Below are 25572 nucleotides of genomic sequence, written 5' to 3' on the forward strand. Positions count from 1 at the left end.
CATGGGGAGGAAAGAGCCTGGGCTTTGTCCTCAGCAGGTTCCCCAGGCCCTCGCTGGGTGAGCAGGGGCTGTGCTCTGCAGACCCCCCTCTGGCACAAGCAGACCTCTCCCGCAGGGATGGAGTGCCCACACTGCAGGAAAGGCATTTCAGGGGCCAGTGCCACCGGGATGACGGCCTTGGACCAGCCCCTCTGTATGTAAAGAACTGAGAAACCTCTACACCTTCTCGTTACTGGAACGCTTAGTGTCCCTGCTTCTTCTCGTGGAGCAGCTGAGGATTGAGTTCCCTGTAGGGAGGAGGGAAACCCCTTTGTCCATGAGCGTGGTGGGTTGACCCCGGTGGGCAGCTGAGCCCCACACAGCTTGGGGAATGGGGGAGGGAACGGGAAGGGTGAAAATGAGACAACTGGTGGGTCGAGACCAAGAGAGTTTAATAGGTAAAACGAAAGCTGCGTGCGCAACCAAAGCGAAATAAGGAATTCATTCCCTACTGCCCATCGGCAGACAGATGCTCAGCCCCCTCCAGGAAAGCAGGGCTCCATCACACGTAACGGTGGCTTGGGAAGACAAACACCCTAACTCCAAACATCCCCCTGCCTCCTTCTATCCCCCAGTTTTTATTGCTTGAGCGCCGTGTCCTAGGGTCTGGGATATCGCTTTGGTCAGCGGGGGTCAGCTGTCCCGGCTGGGTCCCCTCCCAACTTCTTGCCCACCCCCCGCCCACTCGCTGGTGGATGAGAAACAGAAAAGGTCTTGATGCTGTGCAGGCGCTGTTCAGCCACAGCTCAAACAGGGGGGTGTCAGCAGCACTGGTTCGGTCACCAATCCAAAACTCAGAACCCCACCGCCTGCTAGGAAGAACATTGACCCTCTCCCAGGCAAAACCAGTACGATGGGACACACACCTCCCGTGAACCCCCTACAGCCACCTCCTCCTCCAGAGACGGGTCAGGAAGGGGCACGTGGGGATCTTTTGGTCTGAAGAAAGGAAAGAGGGAGCAGCACTGAGAGGGCGTGCGCGAGCAGAGAGCACAACAGCCCTGTGGGGAGAACTTCCTCACAGGTTCAAAGTGAGGAGAGCCTTGCTAAGGCCCAGGGTGGGAATAGCTACTCCGCAGAGGATGGCTAAGTGGAGGTGGGGGGAGTGAGCGAGCGGCTGCGTGGTGTTTAGTTGCTGGCTGGCGTTAAACCACGACAGGGGTTTAACGGAAATCTTCGTAGTAACAACTGTGGTAACAGTTGTAATAAAGGAAATCTTGGTAGTAACAATCGAGTAGCAAATGCGATTACCAAGTTAATCAGTATCGATGCTGCGGTCTCCATCATCCTCCGGGCCGCCCTCACCCGCTCAGCTCTCTTGTACTGGTCTTGCTTACCTGGCGACAGAGAAACAGAGGTGTTGCAAGGGCAGGAGCTGAGCGCACAAGCCCCCAAGAGTGCTCTTGTCCCCCTCCCTCAAGCTTGGCCCTCTACAGGCAGTGGCATTTCTCCAGCCCAGAAGTTACTTTGCAGCTCTGTCAGGTAGAGGTCTATCTGGCGGATGCTCTTGGCCAGGGTTTCTCTGCTTTGGAGGAACTCCTGCAGGACAGCAGCAGCCTGAGGACCACCGGTAGAAGAGGAGTCAAGAGGAGAAACGGCAGCTGGGGGGAAATGGTTTCTTGGGGGAAGGGGATGGGACATGGAGCCTCTCCCCTTGAAGGGGAGCTGCTCTTGGTCCTACCTTCACCCCCTTGCCAGGCAGTCCCCAGTATTTCTCCACCAGTGTCTGTTGGTCTCCTTGGAAGAGCTGGTAACCCCCTGGCACGCTGTAGACCCCATCAGCGATTCGTCTCTCCATGTCTTGGCAGAGGTCCCTGAGAGCAGCCTCGCACTTGTCATGGGACGCCTGCTCGTTGTCCCTGCAGAACTTCACCTTGAGTGCCTGTACCTGGCGCTGTCCGGAAAGATGCGGGGGGAAGGCATCAGCCCAGGCGGAGCTGCATCCACCGCTCTCATGCCAGGCACAAACCAAGCCAGGCCGACATGGAGGTTGGGTTCTCCGGTCTGTGGGGTAATCAGCCGGGAGGTGACCGATGGGGAGGGCGTTCTGTGCCCACGGACGTCTCTGGGCCAAGGGGCACGGGAGCAGAGAGCGTGAGAGGGCCCACGGGCTTCCCAAAACACAGGGGCAAGAACCACTCAGCAGGACAGGGGAAGCGTGGAAGGCTCCAGGCTTCCAGCCGGGGCAGAGACGCGTCTGGGCTGCAGCAGGAGAGGGGGCAGGGCTGAGCTCCGTCCCCATTGCAGCACAGCTTCGGAACCGCGGCAGGTTCGGGGACAACTGCCAGTCTGCAGCGCGTGAGAGCAGGCGTGGGCACCGAGGCCCCTCTGGAGAGGGCTCGGCAGCGTCCTCTGGCAGGGGGCAGGGAGACCCCTGCCCCCCAGGACCGTGCTCTTTCCCCAAAGCTGAGGGGGTGGTGGTGTCCCTGGGGAGCCCCGGCTGGGCTGGGGACCACCTACTTGGAGCTCTGCCCGGAAAGGGCGGATGCCATCTTCAAATGCCCGTGCCACGAACAGCTCCAGCGCCTCCTGCGCGCACTGGGCGTGCAGCCCCAGTAGCTCCTGAACGGTCTCCGTCGGCAGCTGCGCCCACTGCTCCATCATATCCCGGTACAACGCCACAGCCGCTTTCACTGCCGCTGCGTTCTCAGCCTCTGCCAGGGCCAGCGCCGCACTCTGCAGACACGGCACTGCCCCGCTCCGGATGGCCTCCACGTAGGTCGCTGCCAGCTTCCCCAGCACTGCCAAGGAGGACCAGGCATGAGAGAGCTGCAGCCTGAGCCAAACGCAGGCTCCCCTTCGGCCCTGGGTCCTGCCGTATCCCTGCTGCCTCCCTGCCGGACTCTTCCGGAACTTCTTTTCCTGACTCTTTCCCACCCCGCCTGCAACGTGCGGGAGCCCCAAATCCAGAGGCAGGGACGGCAGCCGGCAGAAAAGCTCTCCCTTTCCCCACCTGCCCCTCCGGCTCTGCACGTGGTCCTTCCCCAGGCACAGCCCCACCAGCTGCTGGCCACCCAGCCCTCTCGACAGCAGGACTCACGGCTCCCCGTTACGATGCGCCCGCCAGGGATGGCCTTGGCTGGAGACGTTTCCCAGACGTGGCTGCAGAGTTTCTCCACCTGCTGCTGGAACTCGGGGTTGATCCCATCGTCCGGAAGCTCCTCCAAGCGGACCAGGTCCCTCCTGCCGGCCGGCTGGTCAAAAACAAAGCACTTGCGAGCGGGAAAGAACCGGCGGATGCATTCCCGGAGCTCGTTGTAGCCTCGGGCCTCCGGGCTGCTGCCTGTGGGGAAGAGGAGACGGAGCAAGTCCACCGGGCTCGGGCTGTTGTTGAATTACACCGGAAGGCTGCTGTGTCTGGGGCTGAACGTCTCCGGCAGCACGGCACCGTTCCCTTACCGGCCTTTAACTCCAGGGCGTTCTCCAGGTATTCATCTTCAGTGATTTCCTTCCCATCCACCTCCAGCTGCAGTGTGAAATCCCGCACAGCCCAGACGAACGTCGGGAAGAAGCGGACAAGTTTTTCTGAATCCTCCAGTTCATCTTCGCTCTTCTCGGCTGTTGCGTTCAACCTGACGTGCTCAGTCAGCTTCATCACATAGCTAGGGAGCTGGCTAAGGAAAGAGGGACCTCAGCTCTGAACGCAGGGGCATCGCCATCCTGCAACCGCTCAGCACTTCATGGGGAAGAGAGGAGACCCTGCGGGGACAGGGAACAGCCTGGAACCACCAGAAGGAGGAGGGAGAAAAACCCTCAGCCCTGAGGTCCACGACGTGGCACTCCTCAGGACTCAGAGCACGTCACCGGGCACCACCAGAAGGTTCTGCAGCTGCTTGAGGAACTGGGATTTGTCAACCCCTAGCCCCCCACACAGGGAGAGGAGGCCATCCCTGGGGCCTCGGTCCACCAAGGATACTGCAGCTGCTCCATGGCTTGCTGGTCAATGGTGCCTTTGCTGTTGTAGATCAGGGTGCTGGAGAGCAGGACGGATAGCACGAAGATCCATGTGTCGTTCTCGGTGTCGCCCTGCAACAACGACCCTTGGCGCTGATCAACAAGACTCTCTAAGCATGAGCAAAGCCCCAGATCCCCAGGCCCTGAATGCCCCCAACCCACGGGCCATGGCAAGATCAGGCTTTGGAGAGACCCGCCCCATGCCATCACCACGTCTTTCTGAAGCTGGGCTGATCCTCAGCTCCTAACTCTCAGGGTCCCACAGACCTCTACCAAAGTGCTCTCTCAGCTCCTCATTCCCGCTCTGCTGCTCTTTTCTAGAAAAGCGGAGGAATTTGGCAACTTGTCTACCCCGACCTCCTTCCCCATGGCCTCTTCCCACCATAGGCGGTGGGAACACCTGCACTCTGGTCACCATGGCTGGGCCCTCAAGAGCTTCCACAAAGTGCTGGGAACGCCCAAATGGAGCTTCTGCTTCCTCCACACCTTCTCCACGTCGCCCAGCCCTTCGGTGTCCAGCAGCACCAGGGTGCGTCCAGGCTGGCAGGGGTGAGGCACACACCACATCCAGATACCTTTGGTGTGGGGCTGCACGCTGGAGCCCAGGGAGAAACCTGTGGGGAGGACGCAAGGGCGGTAACTGCAGAGTGGGCAAACCCGGGTACCTTGGCCATGCAGGGCCGGGACCTCCCTCACCTTTCCTCTGGCCAGCCAGCCTGTTCATGAGGTAGGACTTGCCCGTGCGGTACGGCCCCGTGATGGCCACCACCACCACCGGCTGGGTGACCTCCGAGAGCACCTGCAGGGCCTCCTGCCGCACCACCAGCCCCTTCGTCCGCGTGTTCTCGATGAGGCAGACAGGCGCCGGCACGTGGATTTCGGACGCCATGGCTGGCAGCAAACGCAGCCTGCAAAGGAGACGGAGAGACGGGCTGGTTAGCAAGGTGGGGACACCCCCCAGTCCCAGCAGGGACAGTCGTTAGCATCCTGCTTCCTTTTTCCAAGCAAATCACGCTTTGCACCTGTCCTGGTTTCGGCTGGGATAGGGTTAAATTTCTTCCTAGTGCTGTGTTTTGGATTTAGTATGAGGAGAATGTTGATAACACACTGATGTTTTCAGTTGTTGCTAAGTGCCCTCCTAGTCCAAGGACAGCTCCCGTGCCTACTGACTGAGCTAGGTACACAAGATGGGAGGGAACATAATCAGGACGGCCAGCCCAGCTGGCCAATGGAGTATTCCATACCATGTGACGTCATGCTCAGTATATGAATGGTAGGCGTGATCCAGGAAGTACCGATCGCTACTTGGTTATCGGTCAGCGCGGGTGGTGAGCAATTGCATTGTGCATCACTCATTTTGTATATTCTATCATTATTTATTATCATTATTCTCCCTTTTCTGTTCTATTAAACTGTCTTTATCTCAACCCATGAGTTTTTCTCACTCTTACCCTTCCGATTCTCTCCCCGTCCCATTGGGGGGCGGGGGGAGTGAGTGAGCGGCTGCGTGGTATTTGGCTGCCTGCCAGGTTAAACCACGACAGTCCTTTTTGGCGCCCAACGTGGGGCACGAAGGGTTGAGATAACGATAGATCTGACCAAAGTGTGTTAAGGCAAAATTGTTATAAGCATCCATTATATTGATTGGTCACAATGTTGATGTATTGGCTGTCAAAGTTGTGGGGCTGGCTCTCAATGTTGGGTCATGTAATACCTTGCTTGCAGTATATGTTCCCTTTTGTGCTGTTTATCATTATTCGGAACTGGGCCAAGATTATCATTTTGTTGCTGTTTTATGAGGTGATAAAATCATTGGTCGTAAGTCTAATCTGGTATCTGTACTCGGCACTGCCGTCATTTCTGTACCTCGGGAACCACCTCTTAGACATTATTGGTAATTGCACTTGTTTCTCCTCGGAGAATGAATTTAAGGGGGAGACGGGATGGGACACTCTCTCCCACTTGTTCATCTTCCCTTCCATATCGTCAGAAACTCCTTTTTCTTCTATCCTCTTCACAAAGATGTCCACAATATTCCCTGAGAATTTTGAATATCCTTGGGATGCTCAAACAAGCATGTTCATATTGCTATGTCTCCTGAATGTGGTTCAGGCCTTGTTTAGGGTTAAACAACTACTCAGGAATACTGTCCAGAGATCAACCCTCAGGAACAAGAAAAGAGGGAGGGCAAGCAGCGGTGCCTCATCGGGGCGGGCGGAGCGGCGAGTCTCGGGGGCGGCAACAGACACGGTGGCTACTCAAAACCCCACGACAGGCACTGCGGCTACTCCAACCCCCATGACAACCCCTGTGGCTACTCAAACCCCGGCAACAGTCACCGTAGCTTCTCCAACCCCTGCGACAGGCACTGCAGCCACTCAAGCTCCGGCAACAGGCACTACAATTACTCCAACCCCCATGACAAGCACTGCAGCTACCCAAACCCCAGCAACAGGCACTCCAGCTGAACCAGAGGACCAACCCTTGCTGGTATCCGTTGCCCCTGTACAGAAGAGGAAATCTTGGAAGCGGAGATCAGGTCGTTTAGAAAGAGATGATGAAAGAGCAGGGCCATCACAAGGAGGGGAGGAGGAAGAGGAAGAACTCATAAACGAGACGGAAACCACCCGATCCCTATCCCTGAGTGAGCTGCGAGATATGCGGAAAGATTTTAGCCGTCGTCCAGGCGAGCATATTGTTACCTGGCTGCTCCGATGCTGGGATAATGGGGCCAGTAGCCTGGAATTGGAGGGAAAGGAAGCCAAACAGCTGGGATCCCTTGCTAGGGAAGGAGGCATTGACAAAGCAATTGGAAAAGGGACACAGGTCCTCAGCCTCTGGAGGCGACTGCTGTCAGGCGTGAAGGAAAGGTATCCCTTCAAGGAAGATGTTATATATCGCCTAGGCAAATGGACCACTATGGAGAGAGGTATCCAGTACCTGAGAGAACTAGGCGTGCTGGAGGTGGTTTATAGTGACCTGGACGATGTCCGAACACCCAAAGATCCAGATGACGTCCAGTGCACGCGACCCATGTGGCGGAAGTTGGTACGGAGCGCACCAGCATCGTACGCCAGTTCGTTGGCAGTACTGTGCTGGAAAGAGGAAGAAGCACCAACGGTGGATGAGGTGGTTAGCAGACTTCGGGATTTTGAAGAAACTATCTCCTCCTCCCTTGTCTCGGCTGTAGAGAAACTGTCCCGAGAGGTCCAGCAACTCAAAGACAATAGGTCCTATTCTCCACCTGTACGGACCAGTATCTCAGCCATTAGGAGTCAGCGTTTTTCTCCTCAAGAGAGAGGATATCGAAAGTACACACCACGGGGCACCCTGTGGTTTTACCTGCGTGACCACGGAGAGGACATGAGGCAGTGGGATGGAAAACCTACCTTCATCCTAGAGGCACGTGTACGTGAGTTGCAAGGAAAAACAATCACACAAGGGGGTTCTCCCAGGAAAAATGCTGCTCCAGTTTTCAGGAAAACCCTGTCTCATGACGGTCCAGTTTCCAGTGAACAGTTCCCCAGACAGAGTAGAAGGGCTGATCTTACTTTGGACTGTAATGAAGGAATTCTTGACTCACGTTTGCAAGAAGTGAGAAGCGGATACTATGACCAGAACTAGAGGGGCCCTGCCTCCGGCCAGGTGGAGGAAAGGGACAACCGGGTTTACTGGACTGTGTGGATTCGATGGCCTGGCACATCAGAGCCACAGGAGTATAAGGCTCTCGTAGACACTGGTGCACAGTGCACCCTAATGCCATCAAGCTATAAAGGGGCAGAACCCATCTGTATTTCTGGAGTGACAGGGGGATCCCAAGAGTTAACTGTGTTGGAGGCTGAAGTGAGCCTAACCGGGAACGAGTGGCAGAAGCACCCCATTGTGACTGGCCCAGAGGCTCCGTGCATCCTTGGCATAGACTACCTCAGGAGAGGGTATTTTAAGGACCCAAAAGGGTATCGGTGGGCTTTTGGTATAGCTGCCCTGGAGACAGAGGAAATTAAACAGCTGTCCACCTTGCCAGGTCTCTCAGAGGACCCTTCTGTTGTGGGGTTGTTGAGGGTTGAAGAACAACAGGTACCAATCGCTACCACAACAGTGCACCGGCGGCAATACCGCACCAACCGAGACTCCCTGATCCCCATCCATGAGCTGATTCATCGACTGGAGAGCCAAGGAGTGATCAGCAAGACTCGCTCACCCTTCAACAGTCCCATATGGCCAGTGCGAAAGTCTAATGGAGAGTGGAGACTAACAGTAGACTACCGTGGCCTGAACGAAGTCACACCGCCACTGAGTGCTGCCGTGCCGGACATGCTAGAACTTCAATACGAACTGGAGTCGAAGGCAGCCAAGTGGTACGCCACAATTGACATTGCTAATGCCTTCTTCTCCATCCCTTTGGCGGCAGAGTGCAGGCCACAGTTTGCTTTCACTTGGAGGGGCGTCCAGTACACCTGGAACCGACTGCCCCAGGGGTGGAAACACAGCCCTACCATTTGCCATGGACTGATCCACACCGCACTGGAACAGGGTGAGGCTCCGGAACACCTGCAATACATTGATGACATCATCGTGTGGGGCAACACAGCAGAAGAAGTTTTTGAGAAAGGGGAGAGAATAATTCAAATCCTTCTGAAAGCCGGTTTTGCCATAAAACAAAGTAAGGTCAAGGGACCTGCACAGGAGATCCAGTTTTTAGGAATAAAATGGCAAGATGGACGTCGTCAGATCCCAATGGATGTGATCAACAAAATAACAGCCATGTCCCCACCAACTAGCAAAAGGGAAACACAAGCTTTCTTAGGCGTTGTGGGTTTTTGGAGAATGCATATTCCAAATTACAGTCAGATCGTAAGCCCCCTCTATCAAGTGACCAGGAAGAAGAACGACTTCAGATGGGGCCCTGAGCAACGACAAGCCTTTGAACAAATTAACCAGGAGATAGTTCATGCAGTAGCCCTTGGGCCAGTCCGGGCAGGACAAGATGTAAAGAATGTGCTCTACACCGCAGCCGGGGAGAATGGTCCTACCTGGAGCCTCTGGCAGAAAGCACCAGGGGAGACTCGAGGTCGACCCTTAGGGTTCTGGAGTCGGGGATACAGAGGATCCGAGGCCCGCTACACTCCAACTGAGAAGGAGATATTGGCAGCATATGAAGGGGTTCGAGCTGCTTCGGAAGTGGTTGGCACTGAAGCACAGCTCCTCCTGGCACCCCGACTGCCGGTGCTGGGCTGGATGTTCAAAGGGAGGGTCCCCTCCACACATCATGCAACCGATGCTACGTGGAGTAAGTGGGTCGCACTGATCACACAACGGGCCCGAATAGGAAACCCCAGTCGCCCAGGAATCTTGGAGGTGATCACGAACTGGCCAGAAGGCAAAGATATTGGCATATCCACAGAGGAGGAGGTGATACGTGCTGAAGAAGCCCCACTGTATAATAAACTACCAGAAAACGAGAAGCAATATGCCCTGTTCACGGATGGGTCCTGTCGCCTTGTGGGAAAACATCGGAGATGGAAAGCTGCTGTATGGAGTCCTATACGCCAAGTTGCAGAAACTGCTGAAGGAGAAGGTGAATCGAGCCAGTTTGCAGAGGTAAAAGCCATCCAGCTGGCCTTGGACATTGCTGAACGAGAAAAATGGCCAGTACTTTATCTCTATACTGACTCATGGATGGTGGCAAATGCCCTGTGGGGGTGGTTGCAGCAGTGGAAGCAGAACAACTGGCAGCGCAGAGGTAAACCCATCTGGGCTGCCGCATTGTGGCAAGATATTGCTGCCCGGGTAGAGAACCTGGTTGTAAAAGTACGTCACGTAGATGCTCACGTACCCAAGAGTCGAGCCACTGAAGAACATCAAAACAACCAGCAGGTGGACCAGGCTGCTAAGATTGAAGTGGCTCAGGTGGATCTGGACTGGCAACATAAGGGTGAATTATTTATAGCTCGGTGGGCCCATGACGCCTCAGGCCATCAAGGAAGAGATGCAACATATAGATGGGCTCGTGATCGAGGGGTGGACTTAACCATGGACGCTATTGCACAGGTTATCCATGAATGTGAAACGTGCGCTGCAATCAAACAAGCCAAGCGAGTAAAGCCTCTTTGGTATGGGGGACGATGGTTGAAATACAAATATGGGGAGGCCTGGCAGATTGATTATATCACACTCCCACAAACCCGGCATGGCAAACGCTATGTGCTCACCATGGTGGAAGCAACCACCGGCTGGCTAGAAACATACCCTGTGCCTCATGCCACTGCCCGGAACACCATCCTGGGCCTTGAAAAGCAAGTCCTATGGCAACATGGCACCCCAGAAAGAATTGAGTCAGACAACGGGACTCATTTCCGAAACACCCTCATAGACACCTGGGCCAAAGAGCACGGCATTGAGTGGGTCTATCACATCCCCTACCATGCACCAGCCTCCGGGAAAATCGAACGATACAACGGGCTGCTAAAGACAACACTGAGGGCAATGGGCGGTGGGACATTCAAGCATTGGGACACACATTTAGCAAAAGCCACCTGGTTAGTCAACACTAGGGGGTCTGTTAATCGAGCTGGCCCTGCCCAGTCAAGACTTTTACGTACTGTAGATGGAGATAAAGTCCCTGTCGTGCATATGAGAAATATCCTGGGGAAGACAGTCTGGGTTACTCCTGCCTCTGGCAAGGGAAAACCCATCCATGGGATTGCTTTTGCTCAAGGACCTGGGTGCACTTGGTGGGTGATGCGAAAGGATGGGCAAGTCCGGTGTGTACCTCAAGGGGATTTGATTTTGGGTGAAAATAGCCAATGAACTGAATTTTATGATGTCAATTGTTATATGATATTGTATATAATTATTTCTATGGTTGCTATCAATGGTGTAGCAGTGAAAGTCACCCAGATTAATGAAGAATGAACTAACTCCGATGAAACCGAGCAAAGTGCAACGATGATAGAACTGAACGAGTGCAGCAGTACCGAAACGAGAACTGGCTTCGGGATGCAACAGCCCAACACCACACACCATCCTTCTGGCCCTGAAAGACTGTTATGACAGATGGAGCTCAAAGTTGTGGACTAAAAGAACTCAATGGACATTTATATATATTTATGTGTATATATGTATGTATATGTATTATATGTATATATGTATGTATATGTATTATATATGTATATATATATAAAGATAGTGGTGATTAATTGAAAGGTATCGAAAAATGTGAGACCTAAGCATAACGTAAATGGTATGGAATAAGGGGTGGATACTGTCCTGGTTTCGGCTGGGATAGGGTTAAATTTCTTCCTAGTGCTGTGTTTTGGATTTAGTATGAGGAGAATGTTGATAACACACTGATGTTTTCAGTTGTTGCTAAGTGCCCTCCTAGTCCAAGGACAGCTCCCGTGCCTACTGACTGAGCTAGGTACACAAGATGGGAGGGAACATAATCAGGACGGCCAGCCCAGCTGGCCAATGGAGTATTCCATACCATGTGACGTCATGCTCAGTATATGAATGGTAGGCGTGATCCAGGAAGTACCGATCGCTACTTGGTTATCGGTCAGCGCGGGTGGTGAGCAATTGCATTGTGCATCACTCATTTTGTATATTCTATCATTATTTATTATCATTATTCTCCCTTTTCTGTTCTATTAAACTGTCTTTATCTCAACCCACGAGTTTTTCTCACTCTTACCCTTCCGATTCTCTCCCCGTCCCATTGGGGGGCGGGGGGAGTGAGTGAGCGGCTGCGTGGTATTTGGCTGCCTGCCAGGTTAAACCACGACAGCACCAAACTCCTTCCACCGCGCCTCCTCTTTTGGCCCCTCGCAAGCGCTGCTGTGAAGACAACGGTGACGCTCCCAAGAGGTGCACAGCCCCTTCCCCTTGGCCTTGCAACAGGAACAGCTCAGATTCTGACAGCCCAGTGGGAAAGTGGGAGTCCTCTGCAGTGTGTCCTCAACACCCGCTGGAAGTTTGCTGGGGGTGAACCATGCAAGAACGGGTGTGGGACATGGCAACGGCCTCCGGCAGGGCTGCGGGGCAAGAGGAATGACCGGAGAGCCGCAGCAGCGCTAAGGAAAGAGAGGTTGGGGGGTGAAATCGAAGCTTCGGGAGCTTCTTATTAATTTCTTCATTAATTTCTTCTGCCCGACGCCATCAAACGCCCTCTCACCCCCCTGTGCCCCGCACAGGGACACGCTTGTGCTGCCCTCGCAAGGCTCCCCTCCCTCCTCGCCTCCTCCCGTGCGGTGGTGGGTGACCCCCTCCCCACACTCCAGTGCTCAGCGCCCGCCCCTCCTCGCCTTCTGCCCCGATGGGGAGACTGCCAGCGGCAGGGGGGCTCTCACCGAATCCGGACCCTTCCCCTGCACAGCCCCAGCCATCGCCCGGCCCCTGCCAGGGTCCGCTAAACCCCACGGACGTGGAGGCAGCACAACGGCTCCTGCCGTGCCCACACCCAGGAGCTGCCCCACTGCAACCTCCCAGACACCCGGGGACTTGCTCCGGCAGCGAGGAGCTCTGACGGCACTGCCCGCTTCTGGGCTTGGAACCCTCTGGCGGGACCTCACAAGCCCTGCCCGCTTCCAGGAACAGCGAGGGGTCGCCCCTGGGGACAGGAGGCTGCCCCTCGTGCCACGGCGCTGCCAGCGCCGTGGGCAGGAGAGGAATGGTGAGGCCATAGGGTGCAAGCTCAGGCGAGTCCTAACTTGCACGCAGAGCCTCGGGGGTGAAGGCAGGCTCCAGCCACCCATTCCCCTTGCTCCATCCCAGAGCCCCAGCAGACCTTTGGACCTCTTCCTCCTCCCACCCGGCGGGGTCCCTGTCGCTGCCTGGGGTCAGGAGTCATTCCCAGCCCCAAAGCCCCGGGCTGCTCGCGTGGGGTGCGCAGGGGGGATTAGGGGAAGGGACTCACCGTCGTCTTCGTCACCCGCCCTGGGCTGCAACAGCTCTGCTGCAGCCGGGGTCCTGCCCTGCCGTTTATCCCGTGCCCTTGGCCGGCCCCTCTCCTCCTATTCCGGGAAACGAGGGTGTGTCAGAGAGCGAAAGTGAAAGTGGGGCTAGGAGGGAGCAGGAAACCCCATCGCTGGCCGGGGGTCTGGCCCTGGCCCGCAGCTGAGCACGGAGACTGGGGGCAGCTGACATAAGGACGGTTTAACCAGTGGAGGAACAAGAAGGGGCGGTGGGACACGGGGACCAGGCGCCCCGAGGAGCTGCGGGTGGCCCCTTGCTGGAAGCGCTTTGGGTCAGCTCGGAGGGTCTTTAGCAGCCTGGCCTGGTGCAGCACGTCCCTGCTCGCCACACGGGGGGTGGCCTCGATGATCTCTGAGGGTCCTGGCCGTTTGCCCACCCCCCGCCTGCTCGCTGCGGGGGGCAGAGGGGGAAAGAAGGCCCCGACCTTGTGCACGCACCGCTCAGCAGCAGCCAAAGCATTTGTGTGTTACCAACACCTTTCCAGCACCACGGGCTGGATGAAGACGGTTAACTCTGTCCCAGCCACGGGTGCTGTGCTGCGGTTCCCCCTTCCCTCTCGTATCCACCAGGTGGGTCCCTCACCTCCCCCCCCACCCCCCCAACATGACCCCCACGTCGCCCTGCCCCCCTTGGAGCACCCACTCACGTGCTTCCTCTTCTCCTCCACCCACGGACACGTCCCCGACACCCCGGCAGCCCTGCCGGGGCCCCTGCTGCTCTCCCACATGTGTGTCCCCCCAAAATGCCCCTCGTGGACGTGCCACCACCCCCACGAGCCTCTCCCCTGAGGGCCTGCCAAGAATTGCCCTGCTCGCCCCGAAGCCCCGGTGCCCCAGCACGCATACCCCCTCCCCGAGACCCCTCCTGCGGACACGCGCCGTGGTCCCCTCGCACCCACGGCCCTCGTGCCGCCCCCTCCCGAGGACGCGCACCACTGACACGCGGGCATGCTCCTCAGCCTCCCCCCACGCACGCCCAGCCCCCATCTCCCACGGGCACCGCGCTGCCCCAGCATCCCCCCACGGACGTGCCCTGCACCCCATTTCCCTCACGGAGCCCTACCCCATCCCTCTTCCCCTCTCAAAGGGGTGCCGCGGCCCCCTTGAAAAGACATCCCCTCCCCCATGGTGCGCCCACCCTCCCCTTGCAGAAACACCACGTCCCCCTTCCCCTCCCCTCCCCCTCCTCCGCAGGTCCCCGTGCCCCTTTCTCGCACCCAGGGGCAGGAACCACCCCCCGACGCACGGGCACCCCGTCCCCGTTTCCCCCCGCTCTCCCATCGAGGTGCCCGCTCCCCAGTGCCCCCACACAAGGGTGCCCTCCCGCGCCCAGACCCCAGCCCTCTGACCCACCCCACGGCTCCCCTGCGCCATCTCCAGGCTCGCTGCCAGCACCCAGCACCGACACGCTCATCCCACAGGCACCCCCGCGCCCGGGTCCCCTCGGGTGGCCCTGTCACCCCGGGTAGCCCAGCCCGCGCCCAAGGAGCCCTCCTGGCCGGCCGGTCCAGCTCGGCGTTTGCTGGTCAGCGCACACCGGGATTGGGGCGGGCACGGACGTTTGCCCCCGCACGCCAGCACCGGGACGTGGGCTGGTGGTCCCGCTCCAGACACGGGCGCTGAGCCCCTCGCTCGCACCAGTCCCTCCCAGCAGCTGGTTTTTGGGTCACGCACCATGCCCACCCCAACGGCTGGGGGCCGAGACCCCCACCTGCCCCGGTAGCTGCACTGAGAACCCCCCGCTCACGCCAGTGGCTGGTACTGGGACCCCACTTGCCCCAGTAGCTGGCACTGGGTCCCCACTCACCCCAGTAGCTGGCACTGGACCCCAATTTGCAACAGTAGCTGGTACCGGGATCTCCATTCACCCCAGTAGCGGGCACTGAGACTCCACTGGCTGCAGTAGCTGCTACTGGGATCCCCATTCGCTCCAGTAGCTGGTACTGGGATCCCCATTCGCTCCAGTAGCTGGCACTGGGACTCCACTGGCTCCAGTAGCTGTCACTGGGATCCCCGTTCACCCCAGTGGCTGGTACTGGGATCCCCATTAGCCCCAATAGCTGGCACTGGGATCCCCATTAGCCCCAGTAGCTGGTACTGGGATCCCCATTTGCTCCACTAGCTGGCACTGGATCCCCATTCAGCCCAGTAGCTGGCACTGGGATTCGCATTAGCCCCAGTAGCTGGCACTGGGACTCCACTGGCTCCAGTAGCTGGTACTGGGATCCGCATTAGCCCCAGTAGCTGGCACTGGGATCCCCATTTACCCCAGTAGCTGGCACTGGATCCCCATTCACCCCAGTGGCTGGTACTGGGATCCCCATTAGCCCCAGTAGCTGGCACTGGATCCCCATTCACCCCAGTGGCTGGTACTGGGATCCCCATTAGCCCCAGTAGCTGGCACTGGGATCCCCATTCACCCCAGTAGCTGGCACTGGGACTCCACTGGCTCCAGTAGCTGGCACTGGGATCCCCATTCACCCCAGTAGCTGGCACTTGGATCCCCATTCACCCCAGTAGCTGACACTGGGATCCCCATTAGCCCCAATAGCTGGCACTGGATCCCCATTCACCCCAGTGGCTGGTACTGGGATCCCCATTCGCTCCAGTAGCTGGCACTGGGATCCCCATTAGCCCCAATAGCTGGCACTGGGATCCCCATTAGCTCCACTAGCTGGCACTGGGAACCCCATTCATCCCAGTAGCTGGCACTGGGATCCCCATTCACCCCAGTGGCTGGTACTGGGATCCCCATTCGCTCCAGTAGCTGGTACTGGGATCCCCATTCGCTCCAGTAGCTGGCACTGGGATCCCCATTAGCCCCAGTAGCTGGTACTGGCATCCCCATTTGCTCCACTAGCTGGCACTAGATCCCCATTCACCCCAGTAGCTGGCACTGGGATCCCCATTAGCCCCAGTAGCTGGTACTGGGGTCCCCATTAGCTCTACTAGGTGGCACTAGATCCCCATTCACCCCAGTAGCTGGCACTGGATCCCCATTCACCCCAGTAGCTGGCACTGGGATCCCCATTAGCCCCAGTAGCTGGTACTGGGGTCCCCATTAGCTCCACTAGCTGGCACTGGATCGCCATTCACCCCAGTAGCTGGCACTGGGATCCCCATTAGCCCCAGTAGCAGGCACCCTTTCCAGCAGTGTTCAGGATCTCCCTCCTGACTTACGACCCCACCAGTTGCAAAGTCCAAGCTGGTCTTCCTGCGAGTGGCACCTGTAATTGCTTGTCAGTTAACGAGGCTGGGGCGGGTTGTTTCGTGTCACTGCTTTTGTTCGTGTTCCTCCCTTTCCTTCTCCCAACTCGTGCGAGGCCCTTAGCCGGGTCATTCAAAGAACAAACATCTCCGCGTGTCCCTACGCTGCTCGGTGCCTTCAGCAGCAAGGTCTCCCAGGCCTCTGTGATGTGTTGTGCTGCGTCTGGCAGGGACAGAGGTCATTTTCTCCAGAGAAGCTGCTACGGGGCGAGGGCTTGGATTTGTGCTGGAAACAGCGTTGGTCACACAGGGCTGTTTTCGTTCCTGCTGAGCAGGGCTTACAGACGGTCAAGACCTCTTCTGCTCCTCACCCCACCCCACCAGCGAGGAGGCTGGGGCTGCACAAGGAGCTGGGAGGGGACACGGCCGGGACAGCTGACCCCAGCTGACCAAGGGGACGTTCCAGACCATGAGACATCGTGCTCAGCATGTAAAGCTGGGGGAAGAAGGAGGAAAAGGGGACGTTCGGAGTGATGGGGGGCATATCGGTAGATCAGCTCACCTTATATTTGGGTGCCCTCTCATTTCAGAAGCAAAGCCTGAAGACAACTCAACTCACACCACGTACCAGGTCTCCACGGCTTGGAGGGAACGCCTGCGAGCCCCAGGGGCAAGCGTGCGAGGAGGAGAGCAGTGCCGATGCAGGTCAACAGTTGGCTGAGGAACTGGTGCTGGCAAGAGGGGTTTGGGCTCTACAACCACGGGACCCTGTATGCAGCTCAGGGTCTGCCTGGGAGAGACGGGATCCACCTCACCAGAGGGGCAAAGGAATCTTTGTCCGTAGGCTGGTTGACCTTGTAAGGGGGCTTTAAACTAAGGAGGAGAGGGAGAGAGCATCCAGCAGCCCAGTGAGGGAGCGACAGACAGGGTCGGTGAGCAAAGGGTCTGGGGTGATGTGACGGGAAGGGGTCACAAAGCCAACAAAACAGACCCTAAGCAGGTCACCTGCAGCACTTGTGTGTAAGCAAGGAAGCGCCAACAGGGCACCACGATGGGAAAACCCCCAAACCCTCTCCAGGCACTCAACAGGCTGGGGGGCCTCTCTGAAGTGTCTGCACATTAATGCCGGGGTATGGGGAATAAACAGGAGGAGTTAGAGGTCTGCGTGCAGTTGCAGGGCTACGGTCTTGTTGGGGTCACGGAGACGTGGTGGGATGGCTCCCGAGGCTGGGGTCTTGCAGTGGAGGGACGCAGGCTCTCGCAGTGTGGGGGCTCGGGAGGGAAAAGAGCACCGGCACAGCAGCATGGGGAGGAAAGAGCCTGGGCTTTGTCCTCAGCAGGTTCCCCAGGCCCTCGCTGGGTGAGCAGGGGCTGTGCTCTGCAGACCCCGCTCTGGCACAAGCAGACCTCTCCCGCAGGGATGGAGTGCCCACACTGCAGGAAAGGCGTTTCAGGGGCCAGTGCCACCGGGATGACGGCCTTGGACCGCCCCTCTGTATGTAAAGAACTGAGAAACCTCTACACCTTCTCGTTACTAGAACGCTTAGTGTCCCTGCTTCTTCTCGTGGAGCAGCTGAGGATTGAGCTCCCTGTAGGGAGGAGGGAAACCCCTTTGTCCATGAGCGTGGTGGGTTGACCCCGGTGGGCAGCTGAGCCCCACACAGCTTGGGGAATGGGGGAGGGAACGGGAAGGGTGAAAATGAGACAACTGGTGGGTCGAGACCAAGAGAGTTTAATAGGTAAAACGAAAGCTGCGTGCGCAACCAAAGCGAAATAAGGAATTCATTCCCTACTGCCCATCGGCAGACAGATGCTCAGCCCCCTCCAGGAAAGCAGGGCTCCATCACACGTAACGGTGGCTTGGGAAGACAAACACCCTAACTCCAAACATCCTCCTGCCTCCTTCTATCCCCCAGTTTTTATTGCTTGAGCTCAGTGTCCTAGGGTCTGGGATATCGCTTTGGTCAGCGGGGGTCAGCTGTCCCGGCTGGGTCCCCTCCCAACTTCTTGCCCACCCCCCGCCCACTCGCTGGTGGATGAGAAACAGAAAAGGTCTTGATGCTGTGCAGGCGCTGTTCAGCCACAGCTCAAACAGGGGGGTGTCAGCAGCACTGGTTCGGTCACCAATCCAAAACACAGAACCCCACCGGCTGCTAGGAAGAACATTGACCCTCTCCCAGCCAAAACCAGTACGATGGGACACACACCTCCCGTGAACCCCCTACAGCCACCTCCTCCTCCAGAGACGGGTCAGGAAGGGGCACTTGGGGATCTTTTGGTCTGAAGAAAGGAAAGAGGGAGCAGCACTGAGAGGGCGTGCGCGAGCAGAGAGCACAACAGCCCTGGGGGGAGAACTTCCTCACAGGTTCAAAGTGAGGAGAGCCTTGCTAAGGTCCAGGGTGGGAATAGCTACTCCGCAGAGGATGGCTAAGTGGAGGAGGGGGGAGTGAGCGAGCGGCTGTGTGGTGTTTAGTTGCTGGCTGGCGTTAAACCACGACAGGGGTTATAAAGGAAATCTTGGTAGTCTCCGAGTAGCAAATCTGATTACCAAGCCACCCAGTATCAATGCTGTGGTCTCCATCGTCCCCCGGGCTGCCCTCTCCTGCTCAGCTCTCTCGTACTGTTCTTGCTTACCTGGCGACAGAGAAACAGAGGTGTTGCAAGGGCAGGAGCTGAGCGCACAAGCCCCCAAGAGTGCTCTTGTCCCCCTCCCTCAAGCTTGGCCCTCTACAGGCAGTGGCATTTCTCCAGCCCAGAAGTTACTTTGCAGCTCTGTCAGGGAGAGGTCTATCTGGCGGATGAACTTGGCCAGGGTTTCTCTGCTTTGGAGGAACTCCTGCAGGACAGCAGCAGCCTGAGGACCACAGGTAGAAGAGGAGTCAAGAGGAGAAACGGCAGCTGGGGGGAAATGGTTTCTTGGGGGAAGGGGATGGGACATGGAGCCTCTCCCCTTGAAGGGGAGCTGCTCTTGGTCCTACCTTCACCCCCTTGCCAGGCAGTTCCCAGTATTTCTCCACCAGTGCCTGCTGGTCTCCTTGGAAGAGCTGGTAACTCCCTGACACGCTATAGACCCCATCAGCGATTCGTCTCTCCATGTCTTGGCAGAGGTCCCTGAGAGCAGCCTCGCACTTGTCACGGGACGCCTGCTCGTTGTCCCTGCAGAACTTCACCTTGAGTGCCTGTACCTGGCGCTGTCCGGAAAGATGCGGGGGGAAGGCATCAGCCCAGGCGGAGCTGCATCCACCGCTCTCATGCCGGGCACAAACCAAGCCAGGCCGACATGGAGGTTGGGTTCTCCGGTCTGTGGGGTAATCAGCCGGGAGGTGACCGATGGGGAGGGCGTTCTGTGCCCACGGACGTCTCTGGGCCAAGGGGCACGGGAGCAGAGAGCGTGAGAGGGCCCACGGGCTTCCCAAAACACAGGGGCAAGAACCACTCAGCAGGACAGGGGAAGCGTGGAAGGCTCCAGGCTTCCAGCCGGGGCAGAGACGCGTCTGGGCTGCAGCAGGAGAGGGGGCAGGGCTGAGCTCCGTCCCCATTGCAGCACAGCTTCGGAACCGCGGCAGGTTCGGGGACAACTGCCAGTCTGCAGCGCGTGAGAGCAGGCGTGGGCACCGAGGCCCCTCTGGAGAGGGCTCGGCAGCGTCCTCTGGCAGGGGGCAGGGAGACCCCTGCCCCCCAGGACCGTGCTCTTTCCCCAAAGCTGAGGGGGTGGTGGTGTCCCTGGGGAACCCCAGCTGGGCTGGGGACCACCTACTTGGAGCTCTGCCCGGAAAGAGCGGATGCCATCTTCAAATGCCCGTGCCACGAACAGCTCCAGCGCCTCCTGCGCGCACTGGGCGTGCAGCCCCAGTAGCTCCTGAAGGGTCTCCGTCGGCAGCTGCGCCCGCTGCTCCATCAGATCCCGGTACAACGCCACAGCCGCTTTCACTGCCGCTGCGTTCTCAGCCTCTGCCAGGGCCAGCGCCGCACTCTGCAGACACGGCACTGCCCCGCTCCGGATGGCCTCCACGTAGGTCGCTGCCAGCTTCCCCAGCACTGCCAAGGAGGACCAGGCATGAGAGAGCTGCAGCCTGAGCCAAACGCAGGCTCCCCTTCGGCCCTGGGTCCTGCCGTATCCCTGCTGCCTCCCTGCCGGACTCTTCCGGAACTTCTTTTCCTGACTCTTTCCCACCCCGCCTGCAACGTGCGGGAGCCCCAAATCCAGAGGCAGGGACGGCAGCCGGCAGAAAAGCTCTCCCTTTCCCCACCTGCCCCTCCGGCTCTGCACGTGGTCCTTCCCCAGGCACAGCCCCACCAGCTGCTGGCCACCCAGCCCTCTCGACAGCAGGACTCACGGCTCCCCGTTACGATGCGCCCGCCAGGGATGGCCTTGGCTGGAGACGTTTCCCAGACGTGGCTGCAGAGTTTCTCCACCTGCTGCTGGAACTCGGGGTTGATCCCATCGTCCGGAAGCTCCTCCAAGCGGACCAGGTCCCTCCTGCCGGCCGGCTGGTCAAAAACAAAGCACTTGCGAGCGGGAAAGAACCGGCGGATGCATTCCCGGAGCTCGTTGTAGCCTCGGGCCTCCGGGCTGCTGCCTGTGGGGAAGAGGAGACGGAGCAAGTCCACCGGGCTCGGGCTGTTGTTGAATTACACCGGAAGGCTGCTGTGTCTGGGGCTGAACGTCTCTGGCAGCACGGCACCGTTCCCTTACCGGCCTTTAACTCCAGGGCGTTCTCCAGGTATTCATCCTCAGTGATTTCCTTCCCATCCACCTCCAGCTGCAGTGTGAAATCCCGCACAGCCCAGACGAACGTCGGGAAGAAGCGGACAAGTTTTTCTGAATCCTCCAGTTCATCTTCGCTCTTCTCGACTGCTGCTTTCAACCTGACGTGCTCAGTCAGCTTCATCACATAGCTAGGGAGCTGGCTAAGGAAAGAGGGACCTCAGCTCTGAACGCAGGGGCATCGCCATCCTGCAACCGCTCAGCACTTCATGGGGAAGAGAGGAGACCCTGCGGGGACAGGGAACAGCCTGGAACCACCAGAAGGAGGAGGGAGAAAAACCCTCAGCCCTGAGGTCCACGACGTGGCACTCCTCAGGACTCAGAGCACGTCACCGGGCACCACCAGAAGGTTCTGCAGCTGCTTGAGGAACTGGGATTTGTCAACCCCTAGCCCCCCACACAGGGAGAGGAGGCCATCCCTGGGGCCTCGGTCCACCAAGGATACTGCAGCTGCTCCATGGCTTGCTGGTCAATGGTGCCTTTGCTGTTGTAGATCAGGGTGCTGGAGAGCAGGACGGATAGCACGAAGATCCATGTGTCGTTCTCGGTGTCGCCCTGCAACAACGACCCTTGGCGCTTATCAACAAGACTCCCTAAGCATGAGCAAAGCCCCAGATCCCCAGGCCCTGAATGCCCCCAACCCACGGGCCATGGCAAGATCAGGCTTTGGAGAGACCCACCCCATGCCATCACCACGTCTTTCTGAAGCTGGGCTGATCCTCAGCTCCTAACTCTCAGGGTCCCACAGACCTCTACCAAAGTGCTCCCTCAGCTCCTCATTCCCGCTCTGCTGCTCTTTTCTAGAAAAGCGGAGGAATTTGGCAACTTGTCTACCCCGACCTCCTTCCCCATGGCCTCTTCCCACCATAGGCGGTGGGAACACCTGCACTCTGGTCACCATGGCTGGGCCCTCAAGAGCTTCCACAAAGTGCTGGGAACGCCCAAATGGAGCTTCTGCTTCCTCCACACCTTCTCCACGTCGCCCAGCCCTTCGGTGTCCAGCAGCACCAGGGTGCGTCCAGGCTGGCAGGGGTGAGGCACACACCACATCCAGATACCTTTGGTGTGGGGCTGCACGCTGGAGCCCAGGGAGAAACCTGTGGGGAGGACGCAAGGGCGGTAACTGCAGAGTGGGCAAACCCGGGTACCTTGGCCATGCAGGGCCGGGACCTCCCTCACCTTTCCTCTGGCCAGCCAGCCTGTTCATGAGGTAGGACTTGCCCGTGCGGTACGGCCCCGTGATGGCCACCACCACCACCGGCTGGGTGACCTCCGAGAGCACCTGCAGGGCCTCCTGCCGCACCACCAGCCCCTTCGTCCGCGTGTTCTCGATGAGGCAGACAGGCGCCGGCACGTGGATTTCGGATGCCATGGCTGGCAGCAAACGCAGCCTGCAAAGGAGACGGAGAGACGGGCTGGTTAGCAAGGTGGGGACACCCCCCAGTCCCAGCAGGGACAGTCGTTAGCATCCTGCTTCCTTTTTCCAAGCAAATCGCGCTTTGCACCAAACTCCTTCCACCGCGCCTCCTCTTTTGGCCCCTCGCAAGCGCTGCTGTGAAGACAACGGTGACGCTCCCAAGAGGTGCACAGCCCCTTCCCCTTGGCCTTGCAACAGGAACAGCTCAGATTCTGACAGCCCAGTGGGAAAGTGGGAGTCCTCTGCAGTGTGTCCTCAACACCCGCTGGAAGTTTGCTGGGGGTGAACCATGCAAGAACGGGTGTGGGACATGGCAACGGCCTCCGGCAGGGCTGCGGGGCAAGAGGAATGACCGGAGAGCCGCAGCAGCGCTAAGGAAAGAGAGGTTGGGGGGTGAAATCGAAGCTTCGGGAGCTTCTTATTAATTTCTTCATTAATTTCTTCTGCCCGACGCCATCAAACGCCCTCTCACCCCCCTGTGCCCCGCACAGGGACACGCTTGTGCTGCCCTCGCAAGGCTCCCCTCCCTCCTCGCCTCCTCCCGTGCGGTGGTGGGTGACCCCCTCCCCACACTCCAGTGCTCAGCGCCCGCCCCTCCTCGCCTTCTGCCCCGATGGGGAGACTGCCAGCGGCAGGGGGGCTCTCACCGAATCCGGACCCTTCCCCTGCACAGCCCCAGCCATCGCCCGGCCCCTGCCAGGGTCCGCTAAACCCCACGGACGTGGAGGCAGCACAACGGCTCCTGCCGTGCCCACACCCAGGAGCTGCCCCACTGCAACCTCCCAGACACCCGGGGACTTGCTCCGGCAGCGAGGAGCTCTGACGGCACTGCCCGCTTCTGGGCTTGGAACCCTCTGGCGGGACCTCACAAGCCCTGCCCGCTTCCAGGAACAGCGAGGGGTCGCCCCTGGGGACAGGAGGCTGCCCCTCGTGCCACGGCGCTGCCAGCGCCGTGGGCAGGAGAGGAATGGTGAGGCCATAGGGTGCAAGCTCAGGCGAGTCCTAACTTGCACGCAGAGCCTCGGGGGTGAAGGCAGGCTCCAGCCACCCATTCCCCTTGCTCCATCCCAGAGCCCCAGCAGACCTTTGGACCTCTTCCTCCTCCCACCCGGCGGGGTCCCTGTCGCTGCCTGGGGTCAGGAGTCATTCCCAGCCCCAAAGCCCCGGGCTGCTCGCGTGGGGTGCGCAGGGGGGATTAGGGGAAGGGACTCACCGTCGTCTTCGTCACCCGCCCTGGGCTGCAACAGCTCTGCTGCAGCCGGGTTCCTGCCCTGCCGTTTATCCTGTGCCCTTGGCCGGCCCCTCTCCTCCTATTCCGGGAAACGAGGCTGTGTCAGAGAGCTCTCCTCCTATTCCGGGAAACGAGGGTGTGTCAGAGAGCTCTCCTCCTATTCCGGGAAACGAGGGTGTGTCAGTGAAAGTGGGGCTAGGAGGGAGCAGGAAACCCCATCGCTGGCCGGGCAGGAACCCCCCCAGGGGGCTGCAGTCTGGGGTAGGTCCCGGCTGGAGCAGGGCAAGGGGGGGAGTGCGTTGCAATGTTAAACCCGATGGTCTGGTCCAAAGGGACCAGGGGTGGAGATTGTAATGGAAATACCCTTAAGTTGTTGTAAGCCAGGGTTTGAGTTGCATGTTACGGGGATGGCTATAGCAGGAACCACCCGAACCACCGGAGGAGAAGCCTCACAAGAAGCAGTGCCAGCGCAGCAGTCACCCGACCTGAGCTGGCTTTTGTCCCGATCCAATATCGGGAGAGGTTTCCATGTGATCCCAAGAGCGAGATGAAGACACAAACGAGGTGGGACACATGTCATTCCTCCCTTCCACCAGATCCCCAAACACTTGACTTCACTCGAGGGTGTTTGTGTTTTCTCAGGCGGAATCTTCAGTCCCAAACTTTCCAGGTGGGAAATTATATTATCTTGGGTTGTCTGAACCCTTTCTACCTCATCCCCTCCCACAAGAATATCATCAATGGGTTGGTAAATACTGACCCCCTTCTCTACCTGAACTCTTCCCAGCTCCTGTGCCAGCGCATGGGGGGCTAACGTGGGGGAGTGCCTATATCCCTGCGGGAGTCGGGTGAAAGTAAATTGCTGCCCTTCCCAAGTAAAAGCAAAGTGATCTTGGTCCTCAGGTTGTGGGTGGACCATCAAAAACATGTCCTTAACGTCCACTGTCACCATGATCGGGTGGGCTCGTTCCTGGATTGTAGCTATAAGCTCAGCAATAGTCGGTACCGCGGCTGTCAACGGACCAGTGTTTGCATTAAGTCTGCGATAATCTACGGTCAGCCTCCACTTGCCATTGGGTTTTTGTACTGGCCACACCGGGGACTTAAAAGGGGAGTGGGCCGGAACCACAATGCCCCGTTCTTTTAAATCCTCTATCACAGGCGTTCTTCCCTCTCTGGCCCCCAAGGGTATGGGGTAAGGCTTAACATTCGTAAGCTTTGAAGGGGGAAGTGGCGGCGCGGCTTGTAGCAGCCGAATGTCTATTGTGGGAGAGCCAAACGACCACTGTCTGCCTTTATTATCAGTCCAGGTTCTCCCTATCAGAACATCCAGGAGGTTGAGTGGGAATTCTCCCACAACCATTTCCACCGTGGTGGCAATACCTTCTCCCAGCAGTCGTAGGTTGACTGTTGCTAACGCCTGTGGCTGAACATTGCCAAATGCGTCTGCTACAAACAGCCTCTGTTTAGAAAATTTAACCCCACAGTTAGGAGCATCCTTTGTTTTGATAGCTGAAATTTGAGCCCCAGTATCTACTAAAACTGTGACCGGGATTTGTTTTGGCCCCACAAAGCTTGTAATTAGTAAGTCACCCTGGCCATTTCCAGTGAGCCATCTGATATATAACCAACCTTCGCCCCCCGGCTCACCATTGGAGGGCGAAGGATCGAGTTTTCCGCCGAAAATGGGGGGACATTTGTTTCTGATAAGTCAATTAAAGAGGGTGCACTCGGGGTGGTATTTTTAGAGCCCGTGTCTTTATCTGCCGATTTATCGGGCCATTCAGACACCAGTTTTTCTAACTTGTCAGTCGGCAATCCATCCATTAAGTCACGCGGGATCCCCTTTTGCCACCCCTTTGCCCACAGACTGCTGCGCTTCTTTGGGATGTCCCTCCCTCCAGGTGGTTTAGCGAGGGGTGTTTTTCCATCGCCCTCAGGGCGTGGAACCATTTTCACTTCAGCTCGCCTCAGGCCTCTAGAG

General features: G+C 58.1%; 2 protein-coding genes across 4 annotated transcripts; both read right to left on the reverse strand.

Annotated features, from left to right (window-relative positions):
• Positions 1-1296: 1296 nt before the first annotated feature.
• LOC142076614 (guanylate-binding protein 1-like) lies at positions 1297-13038 on the reverse strand. Its single transcript, XM_075138901.1, has 9 exons — positions 12908-13038; positions 4690-4901; positions 4480-4607; positions 3956-4065; positions 3439-3641; positions 3080-3322; positions 2500-2780; positions 1721-1933; positions 1297-1596 (listed from the first exon to the last, which is right to left on the reverse strand). The coding sequence occupies exons 2-9, from the start codon at positions 4880-4882 to the stop codon at positions 1456-1458; spliced, it is 1512 nt and encodes a 503-aa protein (XP_074995002.1). The 5' UTR covers positions 4883-4901; positions 12908-13038; the 3' UTR covers positions 1297-1455.
• Positions 13039-18092: 5054 nt separating this feature from the next.
• On the reverse strand, positions 18093-23684 carry LOC142076627 (guanylate-binding protein 1-like). Of its 3 annotated transcripts, none has more exons than XM_075138910.1 (10): positions 23571-23684; positions 22120-22331; positions 21910-22037; positions 21386-21495; positions 20869-21071; positions 20510-20752; positions 19930-20210; positions 19151-19363; positions 18936-19026; positions 18093-18806 (listed from the first exon to the last, which is right to left on the reverse strand). In XM_075138910.1, the coding sequence occupies exons 2-10, from the start codon at positions 22310-22312 to the stop codon at positions 18676-18678; spliced, it is 1593 nt and encodes a 530-aa protein (XP_074995011.1). In that variant the 5' UTR covers positions 22313-22331; positions 23571-23684; the 3' UTR covers positions 18093-18675. The 3 variants fall into 3 exon arrangements, with proteins under 3 accessions (XP_074995011.1, XP_074995012.1, XP_074995013.1); XM_075138911.1 differs by lacking the exon at positions 23571-23684 and adding an exon at positions 23442-23518; XM_075138912.1 differs by having other exon boundaries at positions 18740-18806; positions 18936-19070.
• Between the last annotated feature and the right edge of the window lie 1888 nt (positions 23685-25572).

The sequence above is a fragment of the Calonectris borealis genome, unplaced genomic scaffold (assembly GCF_964195595.1).
Source record: "Calonectris borealis unplaced genomic scaffold, bCalBor7.hap1.2 HAP1_SCAFFOLD_74, whole genome shotgun sequence".
NCBI classification, from domain to species: Eukaryota; Metazoa; Chordata; class Aves; order Procellariiformes; family Procellariidae; genus Calonectris; species Calonectris borealis.